Source organism: Aristolochia californica, unplaced genomic scaffold, assembly GCF_029961685.1.
Source record: "Aristolochia californica isolate CCGP_79_NKW_82.1479 unplaced genomic scaffold, dmAriCali1.0.hap1 SCAF_1, whole genome shotgun sequence".
NCBI classification, from domain to species: domain Eukaryota; kingdom Viridiplantae; phylum Streptophyta; class Magnoliopsida; order Piperales; family Aristolochiaceae; genus Aristolochia; species Aristolochia californica.
Genome location: NW_027181770.1, coordinates 59248054 through 59271446, shown reverse-complemented (window position 1 = coordinate 59271446; position 23393 = coordinate 59248054). Strand labels below are relative to the sequence as shown.

At 37.6% G+C, this 23393-nt stretch overlaps 2 protein-coding genes across 5 annotated transcripts; one reads left to right on the top strand and one right to left on the bottom strand.

Annotated features, from left to right (window-relative positions):
* Positions 1-750: 750 nt before the first annotated feature.
* LOC137953366 (lysine-specific demethylase REF6-like) lies at positions 751-15103 on the bottom strand. Its single transcript, XM_068800738.1, has 7 exons — positions 14044-15103; positions 12466-12544; positions 12256-12323; positions 11292-11442; positions 4187-4893; positions 3039-3749; positions 751-2452 (listed from the first exon to the last, which is right to left on the bottom strand). Exons 1-7 carry the CDS (start codon positions 14876-14878, stop codon positions 1194-1196), a joined length of 3810 nt encoding a protein of 1269 aa, XP_068656839.1. The 5' UTR covers positions 14879-15103; the 3' UTR covers positions 751-1193.
* A 1772-nt stretch (positions 15104-16875) lies between these two features.
* On the top strand, positions 16876-23255 carry LOC137963889 (regulator of G-protein signaling 1). 4 transcript variants are annotated; one of them, XM_068811128.1, is made up of 12 exons: positions 16917-16953; positions 17049-17137; positions 17818-17938; positions 18031-18094; positions 18176-18260; positions 18468-18541; positions 19439-19633; positions 20330-20418; positions 21682-21920; positions 22204-22328; positions 22625-22746; positions 22839-23255. In XM_068811128.1, the coding sequence occupies exons 2-12, from the start codon at positions 17061-17063 to the stop codon at positions 23019-23021; spliced, it is 1374 nt and encodes a 457-aa protein (XP_068667229.1). In that variant the 5' UTR covers positions 16917-16953; positions 17049-17060; the 3' UTR covers positions 23022-23255. The 4 variants fall into 4 exon arrangements, with proteins under 4 accessions (XP_068667242.1, XP_068667235.1, XP_068667221.1 ...); XM_068811141.1 differs by having other exon boundaries at positions 16876-17137; positions 17818-17872; XM_068811134.1 differs by having other exon boundaries at positions 16876-17137; positions 20345-20418.
* The last annotated feature ends 138 nt before the right edge of the window (positions 23256-23393 follow it).

Sequence of the window (23393 nt, the reverse complement as noted above, 5' to 3'; positions counted from 1 at the left end):
CATGTACGTATTTGAACAGTCAAATAAGTATCCAGATTTTCTAACGTATTGCACTTGCCATTACTCCTGAGCATCCTAAAGCCGCAGAAACCACCCGTATTACCTTTATCTCTGACGTTTAACAAGTACCTTTTTAACTCTCCATTATGGAAACGAAGCGGTAAAAGGAAACGGAGAAAAATGAAAAAATTAATATCCAGTCATGTGCGCCACCATGGTGGTGAAGCAATGGCAAGTGGAGTTTCGCATTGAATTAAAAGCCAAAAAACTTCATACATCAAGGGCAAGTGGAGTTTCGGTAACAACGTTTACAGGTTACAAAATTTTCATGAGAAAGAGTACTCGTTTCTCAATGACACAGCAGACTAGGAGGCAGAGATAATTGTGCATCAAAAATTTTGAGCATATCTCCGCCCATACGTCAGGCCAGGACTTTTGTGATCCATTCTTTTACATTACTCTAGTTCTCTATCAATAACAACGCCGTGCACTTTTTTCACTTTTTTAACATTTCTGTGGTTCACATCTGATTTCTGTAGGAAATTTCTCACTCAATCACTCAATTTATAGTTAAAATCTACCCATTTGTTGAAAAAGAGCTCGAGTCAGGAAGGACACAACAAAGCAGAATTCTGGGCCAACATTCCAACACCATCACCCAAATTCAGACTGCATTGAGTATCAAAACAAAACAGTGCCTAGATCATTATCACAGATAAAGAAGTTTTCTGAGACTTATGTATACAAATATTTGGATGCTAGTAGTACTCAGGTAATGATTGATATGAAGTCCAGATCACAGTTTTACAACAAAAGTGAAACTTCTCTGGGATTTCAAGCAAACCTGGTCACCGCAGCACAGTAAATTAGTGTACTGCAAATTACTTGACCAACAATGAAGAAGAGCAAAATGGAGCTTAAAACACTTTACAAATAGGTGAGAACATCTTCTGTCAGAATTTGAAGCTGGACTGTTCCCAGCTAATGTAGTGAATGATGTGAATTAGTGGGCCCAATGAAGACCCAGGCACAGACATGTAATGTTCTAGGGAAAAAAGAAAAAGAGAATAAAAGGGTTTCCAATCTACCTAGCCTACCTCCCGTCAATAACAATTGCACCAGCCATGTAATTTACACCCTCCGAATAAATTAAACAACACAAGTTAAAAAACTATTTGCAGCTGGTAAAATTTTCATCCTCTTCCCTTCTTCACAGAATGACCTGTCTTCCGCTTGTGACGACTGAAATCAGAGACAAAACGGAATGTCTGACCACAACCTGCCTCCCGGCACACATAAGGTCTGGCCCCGGTGTGTACCCTTATGTGCTCAGTTCGAGCCCATGCCCACTTGAAAGACATCTTGCAGCCCTTCCATGGGCACTTCAGAGGACGGTCATCCATATGAACCCGCCGGTGTTGCACCAAATACTTGTGTGAGAAAAATTTCTTACCACATCCCTTTACTGAACATATATTTCGTTTGTGTAATACCAAATCATGCTTTGTGTCAAAACCCATGGAGCAGCCTTCGATATCGCATTGGTATTCTGCTTCCTCATCTTTTAGCATGGGATCATTGGTTTTGAGGTTCCTATTACTAGTAAAGGCTCTTTTCAATTTCTTCTTTCTGATTTGAGACTCTTCCTTTTCTGATTTAGATTTCCCTCTGGCTTCTGTAACCTTTTGTGGCCTAATTCTAAGTCGTGTGCTTGGACCACCCTCTGCCTCATCTTTCAAGCTTGAACTTTTTTGGTCAGTTTTCTTCTCAGGTGTCTCATGTCTGGCATTACCACTTCGCAGAACCCTTTCAAGATGACCTAAAGACTTCCCTGCTAAGTTGTCATCAACATCAACACAATCTTGAGACTGCTGATGTTTCAGCTTCTTTGACCCCCCCAGTTCAAATGCCGACTTTCGCTTCCTTCGGCTTTTTGTAACGAGGGTTACCGTTGACACTGAGCTCCTCATGTCCGATTCTGTCTGAACTTCTGGATCTTTATTGACAGAGTTGAATGCTTTTATGGGTTCCGATTCTTCAACATCTCTACATGCTAAATAAGGGTGTACCTGGTTCGACATCCAAACTTTCCCACACCACTTCCCTGCCACAACTATTTTCTTCTGCTTCCAATTTCGTTTAGTATAAACTTTTAGTTTTGTAGGAGAGTTATTTGGAGAATCTCGGCCAAATGCTTTATATATGACTGAATTATAAGGCATTTGCGTATTATAAAGAGGAGACTTGCTAAGGTTCGAACTGTAATAAAGATTGATGCCCAATTTTACTGCCCAGTCCCCATTGCCAGGTTCAGCTTCTTCATCATCAACAGCTGTTCTAATTTTCTCCTTGTCATCGGCTGTGGCCTCTCTGAAAGAAATGTCCTTCCAGCGGTAACTAGTATCCATCTCTCCTGACAATGACTTTGCTTGTGATTCCAGTTTTGGATAGTCTGCAAAATTGTTGAATTTTATCTTTCACAAGACAAATGAAATTTGACCTTTCACGGAGATAAATAAAAATAGCACGAGTAAAACACAAATAACCAACTCTTTCATTTCAGATATAAAAACATAAGTGAATGCAATTTTCAAAGAGAAAACATTGTTTTTAAAACATGTTCTTTGCCTTTTTTTCTTTTCAAACAATGAAGAGTATTTATCTAAAAGAAATATATCAAAACAGCTACAAAACTCTGCAAAGCAAGGCACACAGCACATCAACAACAAGCTGCTACAATACATTTTTTCATTATTAAGGTCTACAAATATATAGATAGAAGCATATGTCTCCAATCATATGGATTGATTCATCCACCAAACCTCATTAAGTTTAACGAACAGCGTCATGAGCTCTACAATGAGAATTTGATCCAATATGCTTGTGAAAAGAATTGATAGAGACGCACACACACAACAAAGAGTTTAAACCAATCTAGTAGATAGACAATGACAACAGCAAAAAAAAATCAGCTCAAATAGACCCTGCAAAAGTATCTCTAAAGTCTAGAATATTGCACACTATATACCATGACTCACCTGGATGGCAGAGAAGCAGTATCTGAACTCCACCTATGGGATGAAGTTGCCTTTCCACCTCCACGGCATGCTCTAGGCAAAATATATGCATCCGGGAAGAATCTTTGTCAGATCTCTGGATAAATGAGATATTTTCTTTCTTTTCTGATGTGTCCAGATCATCTCCACTACAAAGCTTCATAGAATCTAATTCTGGATCAACCATCTCAATGTCAAATTGATGTGTCTTTGGATTTTCAATGGAAGAGAAGTACCTACCGAGAGGATGGTCTTTACAAACCACCTCCCTCAAGTGTGAAAATCCTACAGGAATTGCAGTCAAACTTCTACTTGTTCCTTCTAAGTTATGTTGGTTAACTTTCACGTTATCAGCACTAGGTGACCTACGCAAACTGTTCCAGTAAGACAATCCACATGAGTGCAGCTCTGCACCACTACCAGAACGTCTGCTTGAATTGCAAAATTCAGATGAGCTCCTACATGGAGAATCATTTCTATCCACATTAGCAGATGTATCAGGTCCAGCTGGCTCATCCTCCGAATCAGATGAATCGGCATATGCAGAAGCTAATAGAGTAAGAGCTGAAGCTCCTTTGTCTTTTACAGCAACAGTAGGTGGATCACTCCCTCTATTTGCAATCTGAAGATGATAGTCACCAGACTCAACAAGGACATCGACCAAACCATCACTATCATCCTTCTCTATTTCACCTGCACAGAACCCCAAAAATAAGTAGTAGCTAAAACAAAAATCTAAGCCCACAGATGAAAGAACACACTCAGATTTGAAGATAGTAACATCATTAATTGTTAGGATTTTTAACCAGACTAAACCATGACATCCACCCCAGAGCACTCAAATGGTGGATGGAGATTCCACATATATCATTAGAAAGGACAGTACACAACCTCCTTGATAACCATTTTAATTATGACAGAAAGGCTAAATTAAATAGCAGACTGCAAAGGCAAAACAGTATTGGACCATAAACCTTAAAAATCGATATTCATTCAGATAAATCGTTGTTGAGGAAAACAAACAAAAACCAGACTAAAAACATATTCGAAAGTTAAGAAGCCATAACAAAAACAAGCCTTCAGACTTTCACACCTACTCTCATTTTAACAATATCAGTTCTAAGACCTACCTGAACGGAAATCCGGATCTGCAAAGCTAACATTTCGGTTGCAATCTGAACTGGAACCCACAATGCGATCATTAAGAAAACTGCAATCAGCAGACATGAGGTATCTAGCAGCTGCCTCTGTGGGTTGAACCACAGCTACACATGCAAAGGACAAAATTCCACAAGTTACACAAGATAATAGCCCTTGATCCAATAATCCACCTTCTCGAACCATTGGACCACCTTCTCCAACTTCTGTGTTCTTTGACTGTGAACGGGAAGTATACAGATCAGCACTTCCATAATGGCTGTATTTCACAGAAGGCACTAGCTTCCCTTCGCACAGTAAGGAAACTGATTTTCCTGTAGCTGAACAGAAACCACTTGGTTTCCGAAGCTGTGAATTCCTGTCTGGCATGATATCATCCGAGAGTAAAATTTTTGAGGCCTCCATGGCTTCCTCAGGAGTGCACAAACCAAGGGACAACCTGGGCTTTACCTTTATTTGATATCCAAGGCCAACACGTGAATTTGAGCTTAAAGAAATGCCCAAGGAATCTTCTGGAAGTAGAACACAAGAAGACCCCTTTTGAAGAAGAGTATGAAGCAAGTCATTATTTTCCATAACATTTTGCACAAACAGCTCTTTCACCATCGTTTCACCTTCACCTCTCTTTTTATCTTTTAGTCTTGAGCTCCTCAGTTCTGAGTTGTTGCTACTGGATGCTCTGGAAAAAAAAAAAAAATCAAGATAACACAAAAAAAAACCCATAATGCAACAATGTGCCACTTGCAGTTATTACTTTGTTTTTTTTTTGGTAACTCAACCTCATGGTTGTCATTCAAGGGAGAAAAATCAACCTCAAGGTTCATTTGATGGTCCCAAGAAACAACAAACAAAGCATATAGAATGGATTCAAACAAAATACAGATAAACTTGGGATATCCATACAAGAGTTCTAAACATAATTGAATTTTCTTACCAGAATCATTATTGCTTCTGAGATTCACGAAAGGGAGTAACAAAAATTAGCTTGAAATTACTTAAAAGCATCAGGTAATACAAAGCAAACATTTTATGTTGCAAAAAAATTTAAAAAAAAAAATCCAACATTTAAAAAAATAAATTAAAGGATCAACCTTTAAAATAAAAAGCAAAATTTTGCTTTTTGGTATAGTAGGCAATTTAGACATTTATATTAGAACCAAACCAGGACATAGGATGATCACCTTCGGTAACAAATCCTTATTTCAATTATGTTGGGGGTCCATACCATGAACCATTTTCCTCCATTCGAATATATTATTTGCTAACTTCATTGCCAGGTTGAATTCCTTCAAATCTGAAAGCACTAGGATCACATTAAAAAATGGCACAAACAGTTTGACAAGAAGCCAAACTTCTCGGACTCCTGCCAAACTTCTCGGACTCCTGAAAAGGTTATATCAATAAACCAGGAACAAGATAATCATAGCCCTCTGATTGTCTTGTTCATGAAATTACAGTTTTACACTTATACATTTCACTAATGTAAGACTCAGAGTAATTTGCTTGAGAATGAAGAAAATTTATCGGAGAGAAAAAATTTACAAAAGAAGCCCAGAGTAGGAACCTAAACCATCAAAATAAAAAAAAAAAGAGAGCGCCATGAATGCACATCAAAGGGAAAGGAATCTCTTATAATCTTACAGAGAAACACTCTGATGTGCTAGAGAATCTGCCATAGAATTTGCACCATGAGGTCTGTGAACCCATTAACTAAAAGTGTTGACATATCTCCTTAAGCTCATCATAATGTGAATCTAAATGACACCTAGAGAGCAGACACCTTGACGACTGAACCTAAATGATATCAGATGACTCCCCCTCCCTCAACATGGCCTAGTTTACCCTAACAACCTTGCTTCAATAAAGGCCTTTTCAAAAAAAAATCATTTTTGAAATGAAGGACTTCTGAAAGTTTGAGGCTATAAGACACAGGAAGACAAACCTGCAAGTCTAGTTAAGCAAGAATGTACTCCAAACAGACCTAGCAAATGACAAGTGAATGAAAAGTATGGGTTTTAGTTTCCAGCACATTATAGCAAATGTCTTCTTTCCCAGAAAAGTGATAAGGAAATTCTGATAGCAGGTAATACAATTCAGCAGCTCAAAGCCCACTGCTACAGTCCCATAGGTCCCCCATCAATGGGGTGGTTGAAGCAAAACTTTGATGGTGCATCATTTGGTAACACAGGACCTGCTCAGATTGGGGGAGCAATTCAGGAGAGCGACAAATCAGATCTTCTCATGTTCTCAGGCCCTGTTTGTGCATGCGACACCACTGAAGCAGAATCTAAGGCTTTGCCAGCAGGAATCAGAATATTCGGGCAGCTCTGCTTATTGATAGAAGAGGCAGATTCAGCCAACAATTTTTTTTTTAAATGGTGCTGGATTTTATTAAAGAGAAACAGAAGAGATGAACATTGCATTAAGGGGGCCCTCCCTTAACAATAAGAGATAGAAGGGAGGCCCTAGCAAGCTTGTCAGTAAAAGAGTTTGTTGAATGGGAGACATGGTTCTCCAAGAACAAGAAATTACAGAGGTAATGTCAGAAATAGAGTACAAAATGGACCAATGTCTCCAAAGGCAATAAGAGATAGAAGGGAGGCCCTAGCAAGCTTGTCAGTAAAAGAGTTTGTTGAATGGGAGACATGGTTCTCCAAGAACAAGAAATTACAGAGGTAATGTCAGAAATAGAGTACAAAATGGACCAATGTCTCCAAAGGGGGAAAGCCGAGCCAAAGCACCAGCCAATGACCACTTTGAAGTCACCTTCAATGAGCAAGTGGCCAGAGAGGTGGTCTCTGAAAATGATGAAGCGTTGAGCAAAGACTTCAGCTCAGGTTCAGTCTGCAATTCCCATAGGGCCGGAGCAAGAGATGATAGTCGAATCGGTAGAATCATGGAAAACACAACCAAAACCAGCCGTATTAGGGCACCCGAGCGCGCTACCATCAAAGTTAAGCTTGATAAACACCAAGGGGGGTAACCACTTGATCATGGCTGGGGGCCTAGGGGGGCTAACATCTACTCAAGAATGCGCCAATTAATCAGAAAGGGAGCATCGGCAAGAGTAGAAAACTCCTATCTGGTGTGGAGCCATGAGGAGATAAGGCCAGTGATGGTGTCGTCAATGCTTCCGAACTTGCGGTTAAACAAGCGGCAATTTCTTTCAAGCCAAAGGCACCAAGGAACATGGGCAAGGCATTTTGAGAGGAGAAGCATTCCAATTTAGGGGAGAGAAGTCCCCAGGACAAGCCAGATGATCCCGATAAGGTCACAATGGAGGCCAATCTGAATGTCAATACGCTGGAACGTAGCCATCTAGACCCTCCAAGAGTAAGAGCATTGAACAAGAAGGTGGCTGACTGATTCATCGCTAGTATTGCAGAGGAGACAAAGGTTGTCTGGGCTAAGGTTACCATGTTTATGAAGGTTGTCAGCAGTAAGGATCTTGTTCCTAATTGCAGTCCAAACAAAGAACCTGAATTTGTGTGGCGCTGAAAGTTTCCAGGTAGCAACAGCTTCATGTTCAGCCAACATTATCAGTTGGATGGCAAAAAAGAAAGATTATCTTGGCAGTTGAGAAAGCTATTTGATGAAATTACTGAACTAACGAGAACATGGTAGATTCAAGGGAAGTAAACCCTAGATCAGCTAACTTGCTCCCAGACCAGCTTGCTACTAAGTTCATGCCCCCCTGTCTAGTCTCAAAGGAAATTGTATCCGGTGTTCTATCTTACAGATGAACACCAACTTATTTCAAGTTTTTTTTCTTTTATTGTTCAATATCTTATGTGAATTTTTCAATCAATAAAAGCATCACCATATTCAAAAGAAAAAAAAAAAACCTTTTTCGAAAAAGTTCCTAACATGTCATTGCAAAACTTGAAGTTAACATTGGTCACTACTCGACCTCTCTTGAATACCCTTTTTTTTAAAGTGAGAAAGAGCCATAGCTATTATATGCACATTTTCCCACCTGTCTTCCAGAGAAAAAGAGAAAAAACATTATAGCTTCTGTTTTTATTAAACAAGGAAGAATAGAAATTCATTACGTGGGTTCAAAGAAGAGCAAAGGTACAAGAGTAATAAGTGCAAGGAAAATACAGGCATAAAAAACAAGACAGTGCCCTGAAACAAAATCACAGAGGTTGGGAAGTGCCAATAGCAAGGTGCTGTTCAGATATCCCCTCCCTCGGAACCATGTCTGCCACACTATTCATGCTCCCTGGCGTATGCAACCATAATACAGTCAATAATCTACATGTCCTTGTTCTCATAAAAAACACCAGAAACAGTAAACTGACACAGTAAGGTTAGACTCGTTACTAAATGGTAAGAGGCATGCAAGGGTCACAGTTGCAACTTCACATGCCATCTTTTATATATATATATATATATATATGTAGAGAGAGAGAGAAAGAGAGAGAGAGAGAGAGAGAGAGAGAGAGAGAGAGAGAGAGGCTAAGTAACATCTTGCAGGTAAATCATTTTGTTTTCTTCTCTTCCACCATTATCGATAAAACATTAAAGTCAACACTTATTTAATACAAGTGATGTTAAATTAAGTGAACATGCAATGAGGAATACAGAGACCAGAAGGTTACATAGTAAATACTTGAAGGGTTTCATTCTAACCAAAACTGTAATGGTCCTTTTAAAAAATAGACTGTAACAGAATATCAGCAAAGCCTTGGCTGATATTCATCAGACAATATGCAACCAGATGAGGAAGTTGCATATGCTTCAGACCCACTAAACCTGTACCATTCACCATCTTATTCATACAAAATCTAACAGACCTCTTCTTATCAAGCAATCCAAAAAATATTGTATGTTGCGGGCCAGGATGAAGGAACATTGTTAAGAAGAATTAAAGATTTTAAGCCCCCCATTTTTAAAATCGTTTAAGTCCCTTAAAAAATCAACGCTTCTTTTTATTTAGTAGTGAGAAATTTACAAATGAGGGAAGGGAAACAACAAAGACAAAGCCTCAAGAAAAAGAAAAAAGAAATTCAATGAACTGGTATCACCCTCAATAAAACATTGTCCACAACTACTATCTCAGGCCAATGGATAGGCTTTGAAGTTGCCTGATCCAGGAATGTGAACCCACAAAATTCAGACTATCCAGATGATGTCTTTGAACTCTTTTTAAGTACCAGAGGAGCCTACATGAAATACATGATCAGAAAACAGCCATGAAATCAAATTCTGAGAATTTACTTCAACAATGAGGGGAAAGAAAAGCATTGTTTGCAAAGCTTCAGCCAAGTATGACTCTTTGTTCCGCTTCCATGGGATCAATCATACAAAGAGGGCCAGCATAAGGAAGAAATTTACTCTTAATTTTCAACTACCCACCAACCTGCTGGACACAAACTCACCAACCGGCTCCCATCAAAAGAAGCTTCCACCAGCAAGAGGCCCATGATTGCTATTGCCAACAGTGAATGGATCATCAAACTCCTTTACTCTTTCTATCCTGTGTTTGTTCAAGCATTCCATTTCCTCTTCTCCACTGTCCTTTTCTCTTCTTTGTTCTCTCACTCATGACTTATCCAATATCTCAGTATGGCAGCTTTTCATTTCGATATAAGTATCTTTGTTCATTTCTAAGGAAAAGAGCAATATTAAGAGGTTCCCAAATGGCATAAGCTCCAAAATAAGAGTATATTTATTCCCTGCATCTTGGTGTAATTGTCGCCCTCAAGTAAGCATTGTGGATGAATGAGATAATGAAGAAAAGAAGTGGCTCTGGTGAAGATTTTCAGACGCATAAAGTATTCAGTGAGATTTTTTGGCTTGCTTATAACAATTTAGCAATTTTCTAAAGTAATATAATAAATGTTAAAAAGCACACATTGACTCAAATTAAAGATCATTTATGGTAATTTTCCTCTTTACTGTTAAGATGGCTGAATGCAACTCAACATTTTTTTGAAAAGGAGAATGCAACTCAACTTACTAGAATAAATTGATGATTCTCCATGATTAAGTGACTTAATAGTAACATATTACCAAAATCAAACAAAAATCCCACACTATCTATTTTTGCGCAAATAGAAATTTTTTATCAATGTATGCACATTCAGTATCCTAAGCAGTAAAGTTTTTCAGTAACTTATTTGGCAATTATTATTCTGATACAGAATAACTGATCACAACATAGACTTCCAAAAGGAGAATCCAGCACCCCGTTCTGTGAGTAGAATACTTCCTAAAAAGTTGTTTTCTTTTCCTTGAGCATCTCTCAAATGCCTCTCATTTTTTTCCCATTTCTCCATAATCTAGTAAAAAGAGTCCACAATTTAACACCTATCTAGCAAGCACAAAATAATGCACTCTAAAAGGTACTCAACAATCCAATAGGTGCAACCTAATCAACCACCAAATGGTTAAGTTCATCCATAGTCAAAGTTCAAACATCAAAAATAAAATAAACTACATTTTAAAAAAGGAATAAGAAGAAGAAACAAAGAGAAGCACATGCAGATGTTACATGAAAGTCATAGTTCCCTACGATTACATAGGGTGAAATAGGTTGAAGACAAATTGGTCAGAAGAACTCAGGAAGCCTCGAATAGAAAAAAAGATGGGGCAACTACCTTCAATTTATGTATAACTTGACAATAAAAGAACCCTCAATTTTTAACTCAAAAAGACATAATCCTTAAAATTGAATCATTAAAGATCATATTGTAAGGGACCCTCTCTCCCCTTCCATGTAGCTGTTTCACTTTGGGCTGGTTAATGAATGCACCCAATTTTCAAAAAAAAGGATCGTGTGGTACTTTTGGTTTTAAAAATAGTGGTGGTGATCCCATGTTACCCAATACGAGGGGCAAGAGAAGAAGGATTCTACCATAAATGACAGCACCAATGTAATTCTACACAGAGATCTCAAACCACCTTTTACCTTGGTGAGGTTTGAACACAAGACCTCACTTTAGAAACCCCCATGTGATCATTGAGCCAAAGGCTCAAGCCACAATCAAGCAGATAATTATAAGCAAGATTTCACAAATATGGTTGTATGAATTACAACTCCAACAAACAAAACAGAGAGAAGGAAGAAACCTTGAGCACAATGTTGGAGCAAGGGCATAAAGCAGCTGGAAATGAGACACCATGGGAGGATAATTTATAGAAGCCCTACGGATGGCAGCTTCTTTGGCCACTTTCAGCCATTCAGGGGTAGCAATATTAGCTGCCTCTCCACAGTTGAAGCCTATCAAAGAGAACAAAAGGTCAATATATCAATGACAAACCTAGCAGTCACTGTTAAATGAAAGCTCTATTGGAAAACCACATGCCTGAAAACTAAATTTGGCTTTTCAGTAGCACAGCCATAAACTGTCCTTTATTTTTAAAATGACATTTTTTTATTAAGGTCCAAAGGCAAGAAGAATGACGAGAGAGAGAGAGAGAGAGAGAGAGAGAGAGAGAGAGGAAATTGGTGAAATTTGTTTTTAAATATTTAAAGAGGAAAATACTCCTGAATGGTAGAAAACAGAGTGATCCCTCGACAAATTCTAAAATATTTTTAAAAATAATCAGTTTGTTATTGAACTAGAAAATGGAGTCTACCCATTTGGAATACAAAAAAAAGGTACATTAGTGCATTTGTCTGCATAGTACAACATTCACTACATGGTGGCACTAGCCACCACTAAAAAGATAATGAATGCAGTTTGAATTTACATGTTATAATTATTACATAGATTATTAAACAACAACAAAATAGCACTCAGTAATGGTAGAACACATTGTCAGTTATGTTTCCTTAGCAATAGAATAAATTGGAAAATAATCCATTTGCAATCAGAAAATAAAGGAAGGAAGAAGAAAAGGACAAGGAAGCCTTTCCTCTTTATATACAAATAAATGAATAAATAATACAAGTAATATATCCAAACAACAAATGCAGCAGAACTTGGACATAATGCATGCTCCAAGAATACAAGCCAAACACAATGTGTCAAATTTTAAAAATTCAGAGAACCTAGAATACAACAGCAGAGAAATCAGATGAGAACCCCACCATGACTGAATCCAGAATGATAAGCTCTAGGAAAAGTGACAACAAACTCTCCAGCATTTTGTACCAGTCTGGTTGGAAGAAGAACAACTCTATTAGTCAAAAGAGGAGATTCTTTTCATGTTTCAAATGCAAAAAGAAAGAATTTTAATGACAGTTAAGACTTCTTACTTTATGTACCAATATCAGAAAAAGAGAAAATGGAACAAATACCTGCAGCAAGGAACTCCAGCACCAACAAGAACTTCAGGAGACATAACAGTAGTCTTCTCACCAAGCATAGCAAATGTGACTGCCACACATCAACAGGTTAAGTAATTCTAAATGATTCGTTTCACTACTAAGTAAGTCGTTGAAAGCCCAATGTTGCAAATGAAAAGTGTATAATTACACAACACATTCTCTTCTCTACGTAGTTAAAAATAGTTCTTTCCATTAAAATCAACAAAAACAAGAAAAGGACTAGTAGAAAAAATACCGGATTCTTTGTTTAATTTCTTATCAGCTGTCATGTTTCATCTTTTTGTTTATTTTCGTTTTTTCTTTTACATGTTTCAGCTGAACTCCCACAATCAATACTTTTTTGAACGTTGAAACCTTTTGCCCTAGTAAGACTTGAAACGAAGACCTCACACAAGAAACACACCATGTGACCATGAGCCAGAGGCTCAAGTCACTCCTCACAAAGTAATGATGCATTTGATGTGTTTGCCATTGCCCATTATTTTTTTCTGTTTTCTTAACCTCATTTATCATGCTCAGAGGCACCAACATTAACCCAAAAAAATGCAAATTTCAAACAATAAATTAAAATTTTAAAAAAAAAAGTCTCAGTATAAATGGTGTAAAAAGTTATCGGCATATAAATATGTTCATGAATGCAATGGGCACTCAAGGTAATATGAATGGGTGTAGATTTTGTAGTTCCAAAAATTCATCTGGATTGAAGACCAGGAGATGGTGACCCAAATTATTGATTCTCAAAAACACGGTATTCCATACAGTGAAAGCAGGAGATTCACAAAACTAGATTGATATGCAGTACATTAAGATGGTCTTTTTGGCTTCTTATTCATGCAATGGCCGCTATCAGGGTAAAGCACCATTTCTCAACAGTTTCTATTCACATCAATGACTAGCGAGGACTACGTCTTAATCGATTGCTCTTTCCTTCACTCACAGAGAAGCAGATTAAATTATTTATAGAAGAAGAAACATTAGACTCATGCCCTTAAGAGATACACTAAAACAAGAGACAAATTAAAAACTGCACAACTAGAAATATGTATGAGAGAAGCCTAAAAAATGAGAGACAAATTAAAGCCTGCTCAACTAGGAAAATGTGTGAGAGGAGCCTTAAAAACTGATACAATCTTGATGCCACTGAGATGATTGACAAACTAAAATAAATTAACAGACAAAATGTTAAGCCACAAAAGAGATGCGAATGCTTGACAACTCCAAATACAGCAAGGTGCATTGCCGGCTCATGAAGTGTACAGACTGCTCGAAAACAGCACAAAAGGCAACAACAAGCCCCAAAGAATTCAAAAAAAAAATCTTTTTTTTTATTTTACAATGAAAAAACCGTATCTTTCTAATAACAAATTGGGACATGGAAACAAGACACGTTAAATCAACATTAGAAAGAGGATGATTGCAGTTATAAGAGCAAAGAAAGAGGCAAGTCCAGAAAAAATTGATTAAAAGACCAAGAGCAAATCAGTTTTTGTAGATACGTTTTTCTAAAAAAAAAAAAGCATTTGTAGTTATTTACCTACGGTCACTCACCTAAAGGATTCACCTCCCCACCGTATCCCTGCACCCTAACCACTTCCTCGAATGCCACTGCCGCGTCTTTAGGCACTCCATACCAGGTTTTTCCCGCCCCCAAATGCAGATAATTCAAACTGTGCAAATCATGGTCTTCGACATGCCATGCAAACCAACTAAACATCATGGCCACATAAACCATGGGCGAGGTGACACCAGGAATCTCCTCCTTCATAAACCGCAACAATGACCCTGTTGCCCTGGACACTCGCCTCATATTCCAAGCGGTCTCCGCCACTTTCTCCCCGTTGCCGCCGCCACTCTCCTTCACCGTCTTCGAGTTCACCTCAGCAAAAGCCGACCCAGGCATGTCATTCGCATACTCTACCGAAAAGGGCTTGTCAGCGCAGGCCTTCCAAAAGAGAGTCTCGATTTCAAGAGACGAGAGCGACTTCTTCCCAGTTTTCTTCAACTGGGTCTTCTCAAAATGCTTCGCTTTTGCCTCGAATTGCTGAAGAGTGTAGGTCTCCCCACTCTGCCAGACGGGTTTCTTGACCGGCCGGGGTTTCCGCGGGCAAAACCCGATTTGCTGCTGCCGGGTAGTGAATGTAGGGCTTTTCTTGGAGCTAGGGTTTCTCGAGGCAAGCGAACGGTTGAAGTTGAATATCACCGTCTTCTTCGCAGGCGGCGGGACCGGTGGAACGATTTTGCAGATGCCGAACTTGGATGCCTCCTTCTCGATCTTGAGAATGTAAGCAATAGGGTCCTGGAATTCGGCCAGGGTAGGGTGGTATTCCGGAGCCAAAGGCAGGGTTTTTAGCCATGGTAGAATTTCCGGAGAAGAATCTGCCATTTTTTAACCAGTATATCATTTCACACCCTTCACTGCATTTCGTCTGACATGAACTCAACGAACAGGAGGAAGAAGAAGAAGAAGAAGAAGAAGAAGAGAAGAACTAAAAAATCTTCCCTTTCCTTTTTCTCTTTATCTTCTCTTCTTCTTCTTGGCTGAATAAAGAAAATGCCGGTACTTGTTCTTCCCCGTCTGGCCTGAAAAAAACAAACGAGAAAACAGTGGGAAGACAGGAACGGCAGCAAGTGGGGGCGAGAGTAGAGACGCAGTGAGGTTTTATTCTGGTTTTTGAGACTCAGCAATAAATGCCACCAATTTTGCATCAAACTACATCCCTACCACAGCATTCAATTGGGTTTCTCTCATCACATCGTCCTCGTCTCAAGTGCCAATAAACCAATGGCACTAAAGAAAAAAATGGGCAAAGGATTGAGCATTCTCATAACTACACTCTTCCTCCATGAATGCAATAGTTGCAGAAAAGTTATATAAAACAATTAAGAAATGGGTGAGAAGAGGGATACCCAGAGTCACACAAATCTGCCTATAGCCAACAGCTAACTATTAATTAAATGGGTAAAGATATCTCCTTTTCCTTAAACTAATCACCCTTTTAAATTAAAAAAAAACCCATGTTATCATTTGTATAGGGTATTGTATCAGGCATATATATAGCTCTATATACAGTATCAGCTACCTTAACAATCTCCTCCACTCATAAGCAATGAAGCATTGAATAATTCTATTCTTCTTACTTGGCCAACTTTGAATGATTCTTGGTGCCCTTTTTATAAGTATTGTCAAATCTTCAAAAAGGGGTTCTCTCTCCCTGTGGCATGATTGTAGCTTCTATTGGTTTCCAGGGGTAAAGTCGTAATTTTAGTAGTATGACCATAGACAAGGAGAGTGGGGGGAAAGAGAGTTGAAATGAGTTTGATTTCTGAGTCAATTCTTTCTCGTGTTTGTCATGGAAGGGCCAATGGAGGAAAAAGGAATCCGCGGAAAGAAAGAGTAGGGGATGGAGTTCCATCGGACCCAATCAATTCCTTGTTTTATCTAATATGGATAAGGGGATGGGTAAGTATAGATAATATAAATAACATAAATATTCTAATAATATAAGAATTTATTAAAACATATAAACACTATTAGTGCTTTTTTCAATAAATGCTCGAAAGACATTTCTAGTAAAATACAGTGATCATTAGTGTCTCATGTTTCCTATAAATACTTTTCTAATTGAAAAATTTTAACAAGAAAATTATATAATTTTCTAGGTAAGATTTTCAAACCAAAATGAGTCGTAAAACCATATGAATTTATTTTTAATAAGTATTTAACAATTGATATTATAATAATTTCAACACGAGGTGATTTTTCTTGACAATTTTATATTTGATATTTTATTTTATTAAAAAATTATCGGATAAATAGGATAATGTATGAGATTGATTGTTAATTTTATTTATTTTCTTGGAAATTGAACATGTCCATTTATAAGGTTCTATTCACAAAGCAAGAGCAGATAATCAATCAAACGAGATATTTGACATTATATGCAAGGTGTAGAATCACCAATTAACAATGAAAAACTTGAGTAGAATTATTTACAAGAATTTACGATTTTTAATATTATATTTAATTAATATTTTTAAGAGTAAGAATTTAGATATTAAAAAGTAACAATTTGACTAAGCATTTAGATATTATAAAAGTAAAATATGTTTAAATATTTTAATTTTTATTTTACTTAAATTAAAAAGTAAAATTAAACCATTATTTTCAACTGCCAGTTTAGAATTTAGATTATCGTCAGCATAAATAAATATTTAGATAATTTAGAAAAACAATCAGATAATTTCATTCAATATATCTTGTTTCACAATCATTCCATTTGAACGTGGATCCTGAAACCATCGGTCATAGTGAAGTCAAAAGGTCATTTGATTATACTCTGAATTTTTTGAAATGGACAAAAAGTCGTCAGCTTTCCCAAATCCCAATACTGGAATTCTTGGATCAGGGGCGCCACTGTCAGCCAACAAGCTTATATGGGTGTTTCCCTTCATTGAAAGGTCTACTGAGTACTTCTTCCAGCGTAGGCCAATAGTTTTACCGTTCATATGATTTATCAGACCCTCCTTCATAACGAAATGCCACGGTAGAGCAGGCAAAGACCGGAATGGGGAGATGCGCTCCGGAGGGAGGGTGCCCCAGCGACTATTTAGCTGTAGCTGTTGCAATTTTATCCGTCTTCGTGTAAGTTCATACCTCTTTGGTTGGCTTCTCTATGTTCAAAGGGGCTTTTAGTCAGTTGGAATTGATCAATGATTACGTGTTCAGATCGAATAATGTTGAGCTAGCTCTGCCGCGTCGAGGGTAGATTAGTTTTGAGGAAATATCTGGTGATACGGGGGTGAGCTGGGTATAAATGGCAACAATTGAAGGCAGTGAACCGAGAATCCACTGTCATAGCTGCGTCAGCACTAGCACCGGTCTGGGAGAGTCGGGCAAGTAGGGAATTGTACCTGGTCATATATTTTGAAGGAAATGGTCTAGTTTTTCTTTTGTCTCTTTTTCTAATGGGGTTGAGCAGTTGAGCTAGTGGGGTGGGTTCCTTGTTGGCCGATGACACTTCAAGTGCAGCACAAAAGTGAAGGGAAAAGACCTTGGGAACACTACATTTTTCTCACTTCTTATTTCAAAACATGTGGCTCTGGTATTTCAAATTATTCAAAAATCTATTATCTTAAGCTATTCAAAAAGGTAATAAAATTATTATAAAAATCCTCATTGAAAGACATACGTTTTGGTGGATATTACAAATTGGAACTGGTGATTTAGTTTGTGGTATCTTTTGCTTTTATATAGTCATGATTGACCTACTTGAGTCATTTTCAGTGTCTTTTTGTCAGTCATTTGTCTATTAAATTTTTCAGGTTGCTTGCTCGTGCAATATTCCCATTTCTGGTTTATAAGGTTCCCAGGGCAAATGTGAGTGGCTTCTGGCTTCTGATAGTTCAAGTCATTGCCAGTATCAACCTTCTTCTGTCGTTAGTGGTATAGTATAATCGAGTGCCATATAAATGTTTCTCTTCTTTATTTTCACCACTTTCTGATTCTGAATAACATGTTCTACTGAATTCATGTAGATGTCATTTAATTATCTGAAGTTTGGACATAGACAGCCGTGGCAGTCATGCTACTTTTGGGCAGGTTATTGCTAAGATGTTGTTCTTCTCATTGGTTCATCATTATATAATCAAGTCTTTTTCTAATGCATGTCGAATTTTGCAGTGTGGCTCGAGGGTCCACTTGGGTTTGGTTTATTGATGTGCTGTCGCATTGTACAAGCATTCCAGCTCTATTTTTTGTTTGTGAGGTTAACATTTTTTTCTCGAAAGTTTAGTCATTGATTACTGACCGAACCTATTTAGTTTTGTTTTTATTTCTATTTTGTGTGTGTGGTGTGTGTGTGTTTGATATTCAGTTTTTGGTTGTTTTTCTAAAAATCTGTTCTTTGTAGCATTATTTTCTCTTCAATATTTTACTGCAAGATTTCTCTTGCCCTCACTAAGTGCTATTTTAGGCGGTGTTTACCTCCAGTTAAATCATACATCCTGCTTCCATTGATCCTCTTGCCGTGGATAGGTGCAGCTGCCTGTGAGTTTATTGACATACTTTTTTTTTGGTTCAGTTGCCTATAAAATGCCCTCTCCTTTTCCTCTCCATCGCAGTTAGCTTGTCTAGCCATATACAAGGCAGACTTGGATATTTAACGTAAAAGTTTATATGGCATAATGTTCTTAAATGTATGCACATTCTAATTTACTTGTTTTGTCCAATAATTCATTTATGGTGATAACATTCTGCTTTAGTATAAGCATTATATGTCTGTGTTATGAAACAATTATAGCACTTATTCTGGGTCAATTAGTATATTGTAGTACAGGAAGGTGGAACTATAGCAGGAACTATCTATCTTTTTGTGTGGTGGTACTCTTCTATGGAAAGTGCACTTAGCAATCTACCATACAGCAGCCTGGCTACGACCAAACCACTGTGTTCAACTGTGAAACTACGTAATTGACAGCCTTGGTTCTTGAAATTCCTTAACTTCAAATTGAAATGGAAAAATTGTATATCTGGAAGAGAATGATTTCTGAGATTTTGGGGCAAGTGTTCATCCAACTACAGGATCATTCCAGGTCTAGGTTGCCAACACAGGTGTAATGTGTATGATTTAAAGCCATTGATGTGATAGAAGAAAAATGAACTTAAAATAATACTCAGCCCTGGCTCTTTAACTCTTTTCATTTGCTTTTGCATGCATTGGTTTATTTACGAAACAACTTCCCTTCAAATTAGTATATTTTATTTGCTTTTGACTTGGTTAAAGCTTGTATATGTTCTCTCTGTTGAAGTCCATACATTTTTTCCCTATTTTATATTCATTTATGTTCTTATCTGTACATCATACTTTCATTGGGCTCCAGTTATGCTTTAAATCGTTGTGTCTTTTATTCGAATATGGACTTCACTATGTCTTTTTATATGCAGATATTCATATAAAAAGACCTATGTCTCCCCTATGCCACTTTAAGAGTAGTCACTGGTCAATACCTGTTGCATGCCTCCATGCATTATATATCTTGGCGTTGATTGGGATTACAAGGGCTATTCGGCACATTGAGTTCAGGTTTCAGGAATTCAATGATCTCCTTATGGGGGTGCTTATCTCAACCTTTTCTATAGGTGCATCTTTTAGTTGTCCTATCTTTTAGTTTATGAATATTTTTATTTTTAGATTTTTTCCTCAAGTCTCTTACCTCTCTTTTAATTTGAGGTGTGTTTCCTCTGGGTGACCTGCCAATAACTTTCTTTGGGAAATGTTTTTAAGCAGAGCCCCCATCAAGTTGTTCTAGTCTTAATTCTTCATTGACAATCAGTAATGCAAAGAAGTTGTTCTAGTCTCTCACTTTCTTTGGCCAACTTGGTTATGGCTAACTATTCAGTACAAACTTGAATCATGTGGACCCGATTGGAGATGCTCCTTCCCATCTTGATCTCCAGCTTGATTTGGATTTTTATCTAAATAGAGCAATAGGTCACTGGCAGAAAACAGGAAACTGGTCTGTTTTAATTATATTCGATTTTAGAGTGTAGTTGTGGTTAAAATAAATTGTGGATAACACATATCTCATTGTTTGGTGTTTTAGTGCAAGTTCACAATTTTTTCCTTATTATTTGCACTTCTATATCAGGCTTTCAGAGTAGACTGGGCCTGGGCCCTGTGCTTCATGGGGGAGTTTCTAGTGTGCGGTCTTAGGTTCAAGTCTCACCAGGGGAAAGAGTGTAGTGTGCAAGTGCAATCAACATTCAAAAAAATATTCGTCATTCAGTTTAATAGTTCAGCAAATTTAACCTTGTTTTTCCTTTCTGCACTGGCAGGAAATTGGGTTGCAGCTTATATTACCATTGAAGTTCATGAAGATATTCAGTGGCTTCAAGTAGTGTCAAGATTTTTATTGTTAGTAACGGTATGCATTTTTATATGTCTTTGATAATGGGATTGATTTTTTTTTAAATTATTTACAAAAAGGAAGAAAATAAAGCAGCCTTGTTGGTTGGCTAAGCTTGTGTGATCATATATTTAACTACCATTTTTTTCCTCCCCGGAAAAGATGCAATATATGATTCCAGACAAGGAAATTGAAAAGCTAAGCATCGGGCAAGTAGGGGGGGGACATGTTACTACGAAGGGTTGGAGGGAAACACCCTCTTGAGTTAAATTATCAACCACACAATTAGCTGATCTAAGAATGAAAATTCAATTACAAAAAAATCATAAGAAATGTCAGTAATATCTTGAAATGCTTGCCAATGACACCAAGAGAGGCCCTTCTCATTCTTGCACCAGTCAATAGCAATTCTGGAATTGCCTTCAACACAGAGTGCTCCCTGAATGGAGTCCTTATGATAGGTGGTCTTTGTTATGAAAATGCAAATTGAAATGATTCCAGATAATTTGATTTTTGGAGGAAAACTGTTTATTTTCTTCATTATTTTGATAAAATAAAATGATCATGTTGCCACGCACCACACTGTCTATGATACACAGTGCATACCCACTGTATCACTTATGAAGCTCCATTGAGTGTCCACTGCCTTTGGTCTTGTCTGCCCTAAACTGCACATGGTTCAATGTTTTCACTTTATTTTGTTATTTGCTTTGCGCTGAATATTGATCTCCAATAGTGCTACATCCTGATTTGAGATGTTAATTTTTCATGGAAAAATGCAAAATTCCGTTTGGGGAAAAGAATACAAGCTTCTGGAAGGGAGTGAGTGAAAGAAACAGAAAGTAGAGAAGCCTATGGAGGCTGAACAACAAGATAGTTGCTGTTTCTTGCCAAGGAATCTATCAACATAAAACTTAGCTGCTATCTTCTCCAATCTCATGTTTTTTTTTTTTTTTTTTTAAATAATCTCATGTCTTGTTATAAATTTAAAACTTGAAGCTGGGTGAAAATTATTATAAACTGTACATTTGGAAGGTTGTCTCCTATGTCTAAAATTTGATGTGATGATGACAGACAGTAAATGAAGATGTAAGATTTTCTTCACGGTAAAGACATCAGAGTACTTCAATAGGACTTGTCAGTCGTAATTTAAATATAGTTTGAACAACTCCGTTGCATGAAAGTGGAACTTTCGAGTTCTTCATATTGTTGTTACTTCACTCAATGCTGAGTTTTGAGTTTCCGGCATATTACTGTCTGAGGATTTGATCTCCCACACAGGCCAGTATCCTTGTGCTTGCGTTCTTTTCAATATCAACAACTCATCCTCTGCTTTACCAAATGAGCTTGAGAAGGAGGGAGTCCGAGGATTTTGATACCATGGGCCATGCTTTGGGGATTCCTGATAGTGGATTACTCATTCCAGCATCAAACACTTTGGACATTGATCCGAGTGAACCTCTTGAGAAACTTCTTTTGAATAAGAGATTTCGTCAATCTTTCATGGCATTTGCAGACAGGTTTGCTCCTGTCCTCAGATCTTTTGATAATGCCAAGCCATGGCTCACTATTTGATGTGTAGACAAGTTGATGTTAATTTTTAGATATATTACTCGCCTCGTAAGATGAAATGACATTCACTGTTTAGGATCTGTCATGCTCTATAATCATTGCTACTCTTGCAGTGTTTGTCACTGCATTAGTGAAGTGTTCTATACCAAGAAGCTTTTTGAGGATTTATATGATTTTTCTAACTCTTTTTCCTTAATTTTGAAATACATAATACTTTTAATGTATTTGCAGTTGTCTTGCTGGGGAGTGTGTGCATTTCTATGATGAAGTACATGAGCTTGGAAAGATTCCAATAGATGATCCTGTTAGAAGGGTCTATATGTCACGTCACATTATTGATAAGTACATCGTTTCTGGTGAGTTCAAGCAATAAGGATCTTCTTTCTTATTCTTCCTATTCTTCTTGAGAGTTCTAGACAGGATCATCCATGGTGCGAACTACCACTAATTGCAGAAAGTAGCCTTCATATAGCTGGTTTATGGCATCTCAGTTGTTTTAGTTCCTTCGTATATGTGAAATTTATTAAAATTAAGCCAAAGATATCATTCTTAAGTGGGTCTGTCTACTGCTGGTCTGTCTCCTAGAACTGAAGTTGTACCATGAATATCTTTTATCAAGGCTTCTGCCTCTTAGTCTCTGATAAATGTGTAGGCTCTGAGATGGAGGTCAATATCTCGCATCGAGTCCGGCAGGAAATTCTAGGCACTCAAGATCTTGCCGATCCTGATCTCTTCAATTCTACAATAACTGAACTCATGCAGCTGATGAAAATGGTAGAGCCTCCAGTCCTTGTCATTGGGTGAGCTCCTTGAGTACTCTAATGCTTTCATTCTACTGCTAACAACTTATTTCAATACGTTTGCAGAATTTGGTAAGAGATTACTGGTCATCCATGTTCTTCATGAAATTCAAAGAAGAAACTCATAAGCAATCTAACTCCAATGAGCTCATGGAGCAGCTGGTGGGGTGGGACTACTCTCCAAGACTCAGTTCAGTTGTCAGTACAGATGACCCTTTTCAGCAAGAGCATCCACAAAGGACTAAATAGCATGGAATGGCAACTAGATATGTAAGCGAATGTACAGTCCATTACTAATAGCCTCACTGCCCTTTCAGTTTTTCTTATGTCACTGCAGAAGTGATCAGTGATAGAGAAAATTGAATGAGCATTTAGTTTCAAAGGAAAATATAATTTTTTTACCATCAAACCCCATTACAATTTGTGTTGTAATAGGAAAAGTTCATACATCTTCAAAAGTTTTTGTGAGAACCATTAGTCATGTCGTTTACCAGTTCATCCATAGGTATAACCAGGTTTAACCTGGTCATACTTTTATGACTTGCCAAGTTAACTTGCCAACCCGGCTTGATTCAAATTTTGAAGAGTTCGGTACAGTCTAGGAGAAGAGGTTTGGCCTCA

Excerpts from the sequence above, each read along its gene's own strand:
- LOC137963889 (XM_068811120.1), top strand. The coding sequence starts at position 17,061 with ATGGGGAGATGCGCTCCGGAGGGAGGGTGCCCCAGCGACTATTTAGCT. Across the intron at positions 17,138-17,817 it reads GCAATTTTATCCGTCTTCGT|GTTGCTTGCTCGTGCAATAT; the intron begins GTAAGTTCATAC and ends TAAATTTTTCAG. Across the intron at positions 17,939-18,030 it reads ACCTTCTTCTGTCGTTAGTG|ATGTCATTTAATTATCTGAA; the intron begins GTATAGTATAAT and ends GAATTCATGTAG.
- LOC137953366 (XM_068800738.1), bottom strand. The coding sequence starts at position 14,878 with ATGGCAGATTCTTCTCCGGAAATTCTACCATGGCTAAAAACCCTGCCT. Across the intron at positions 12,545-14,043 it reads TGGGGAGGTGAATCCTTTAG|TCACATTTGCTATGCTTGGT; the intron begins GTGAGTGACCGT and ends GATGTGTGGCAG. Across the intron at positions 11,443-12,255 it reads TCATTCTGGATTCAGTCATG|GCTTCAACTGTGGAGAGGCA; the intron begins GTGGGGTTCTCA and ends TCTCTTTGATAG.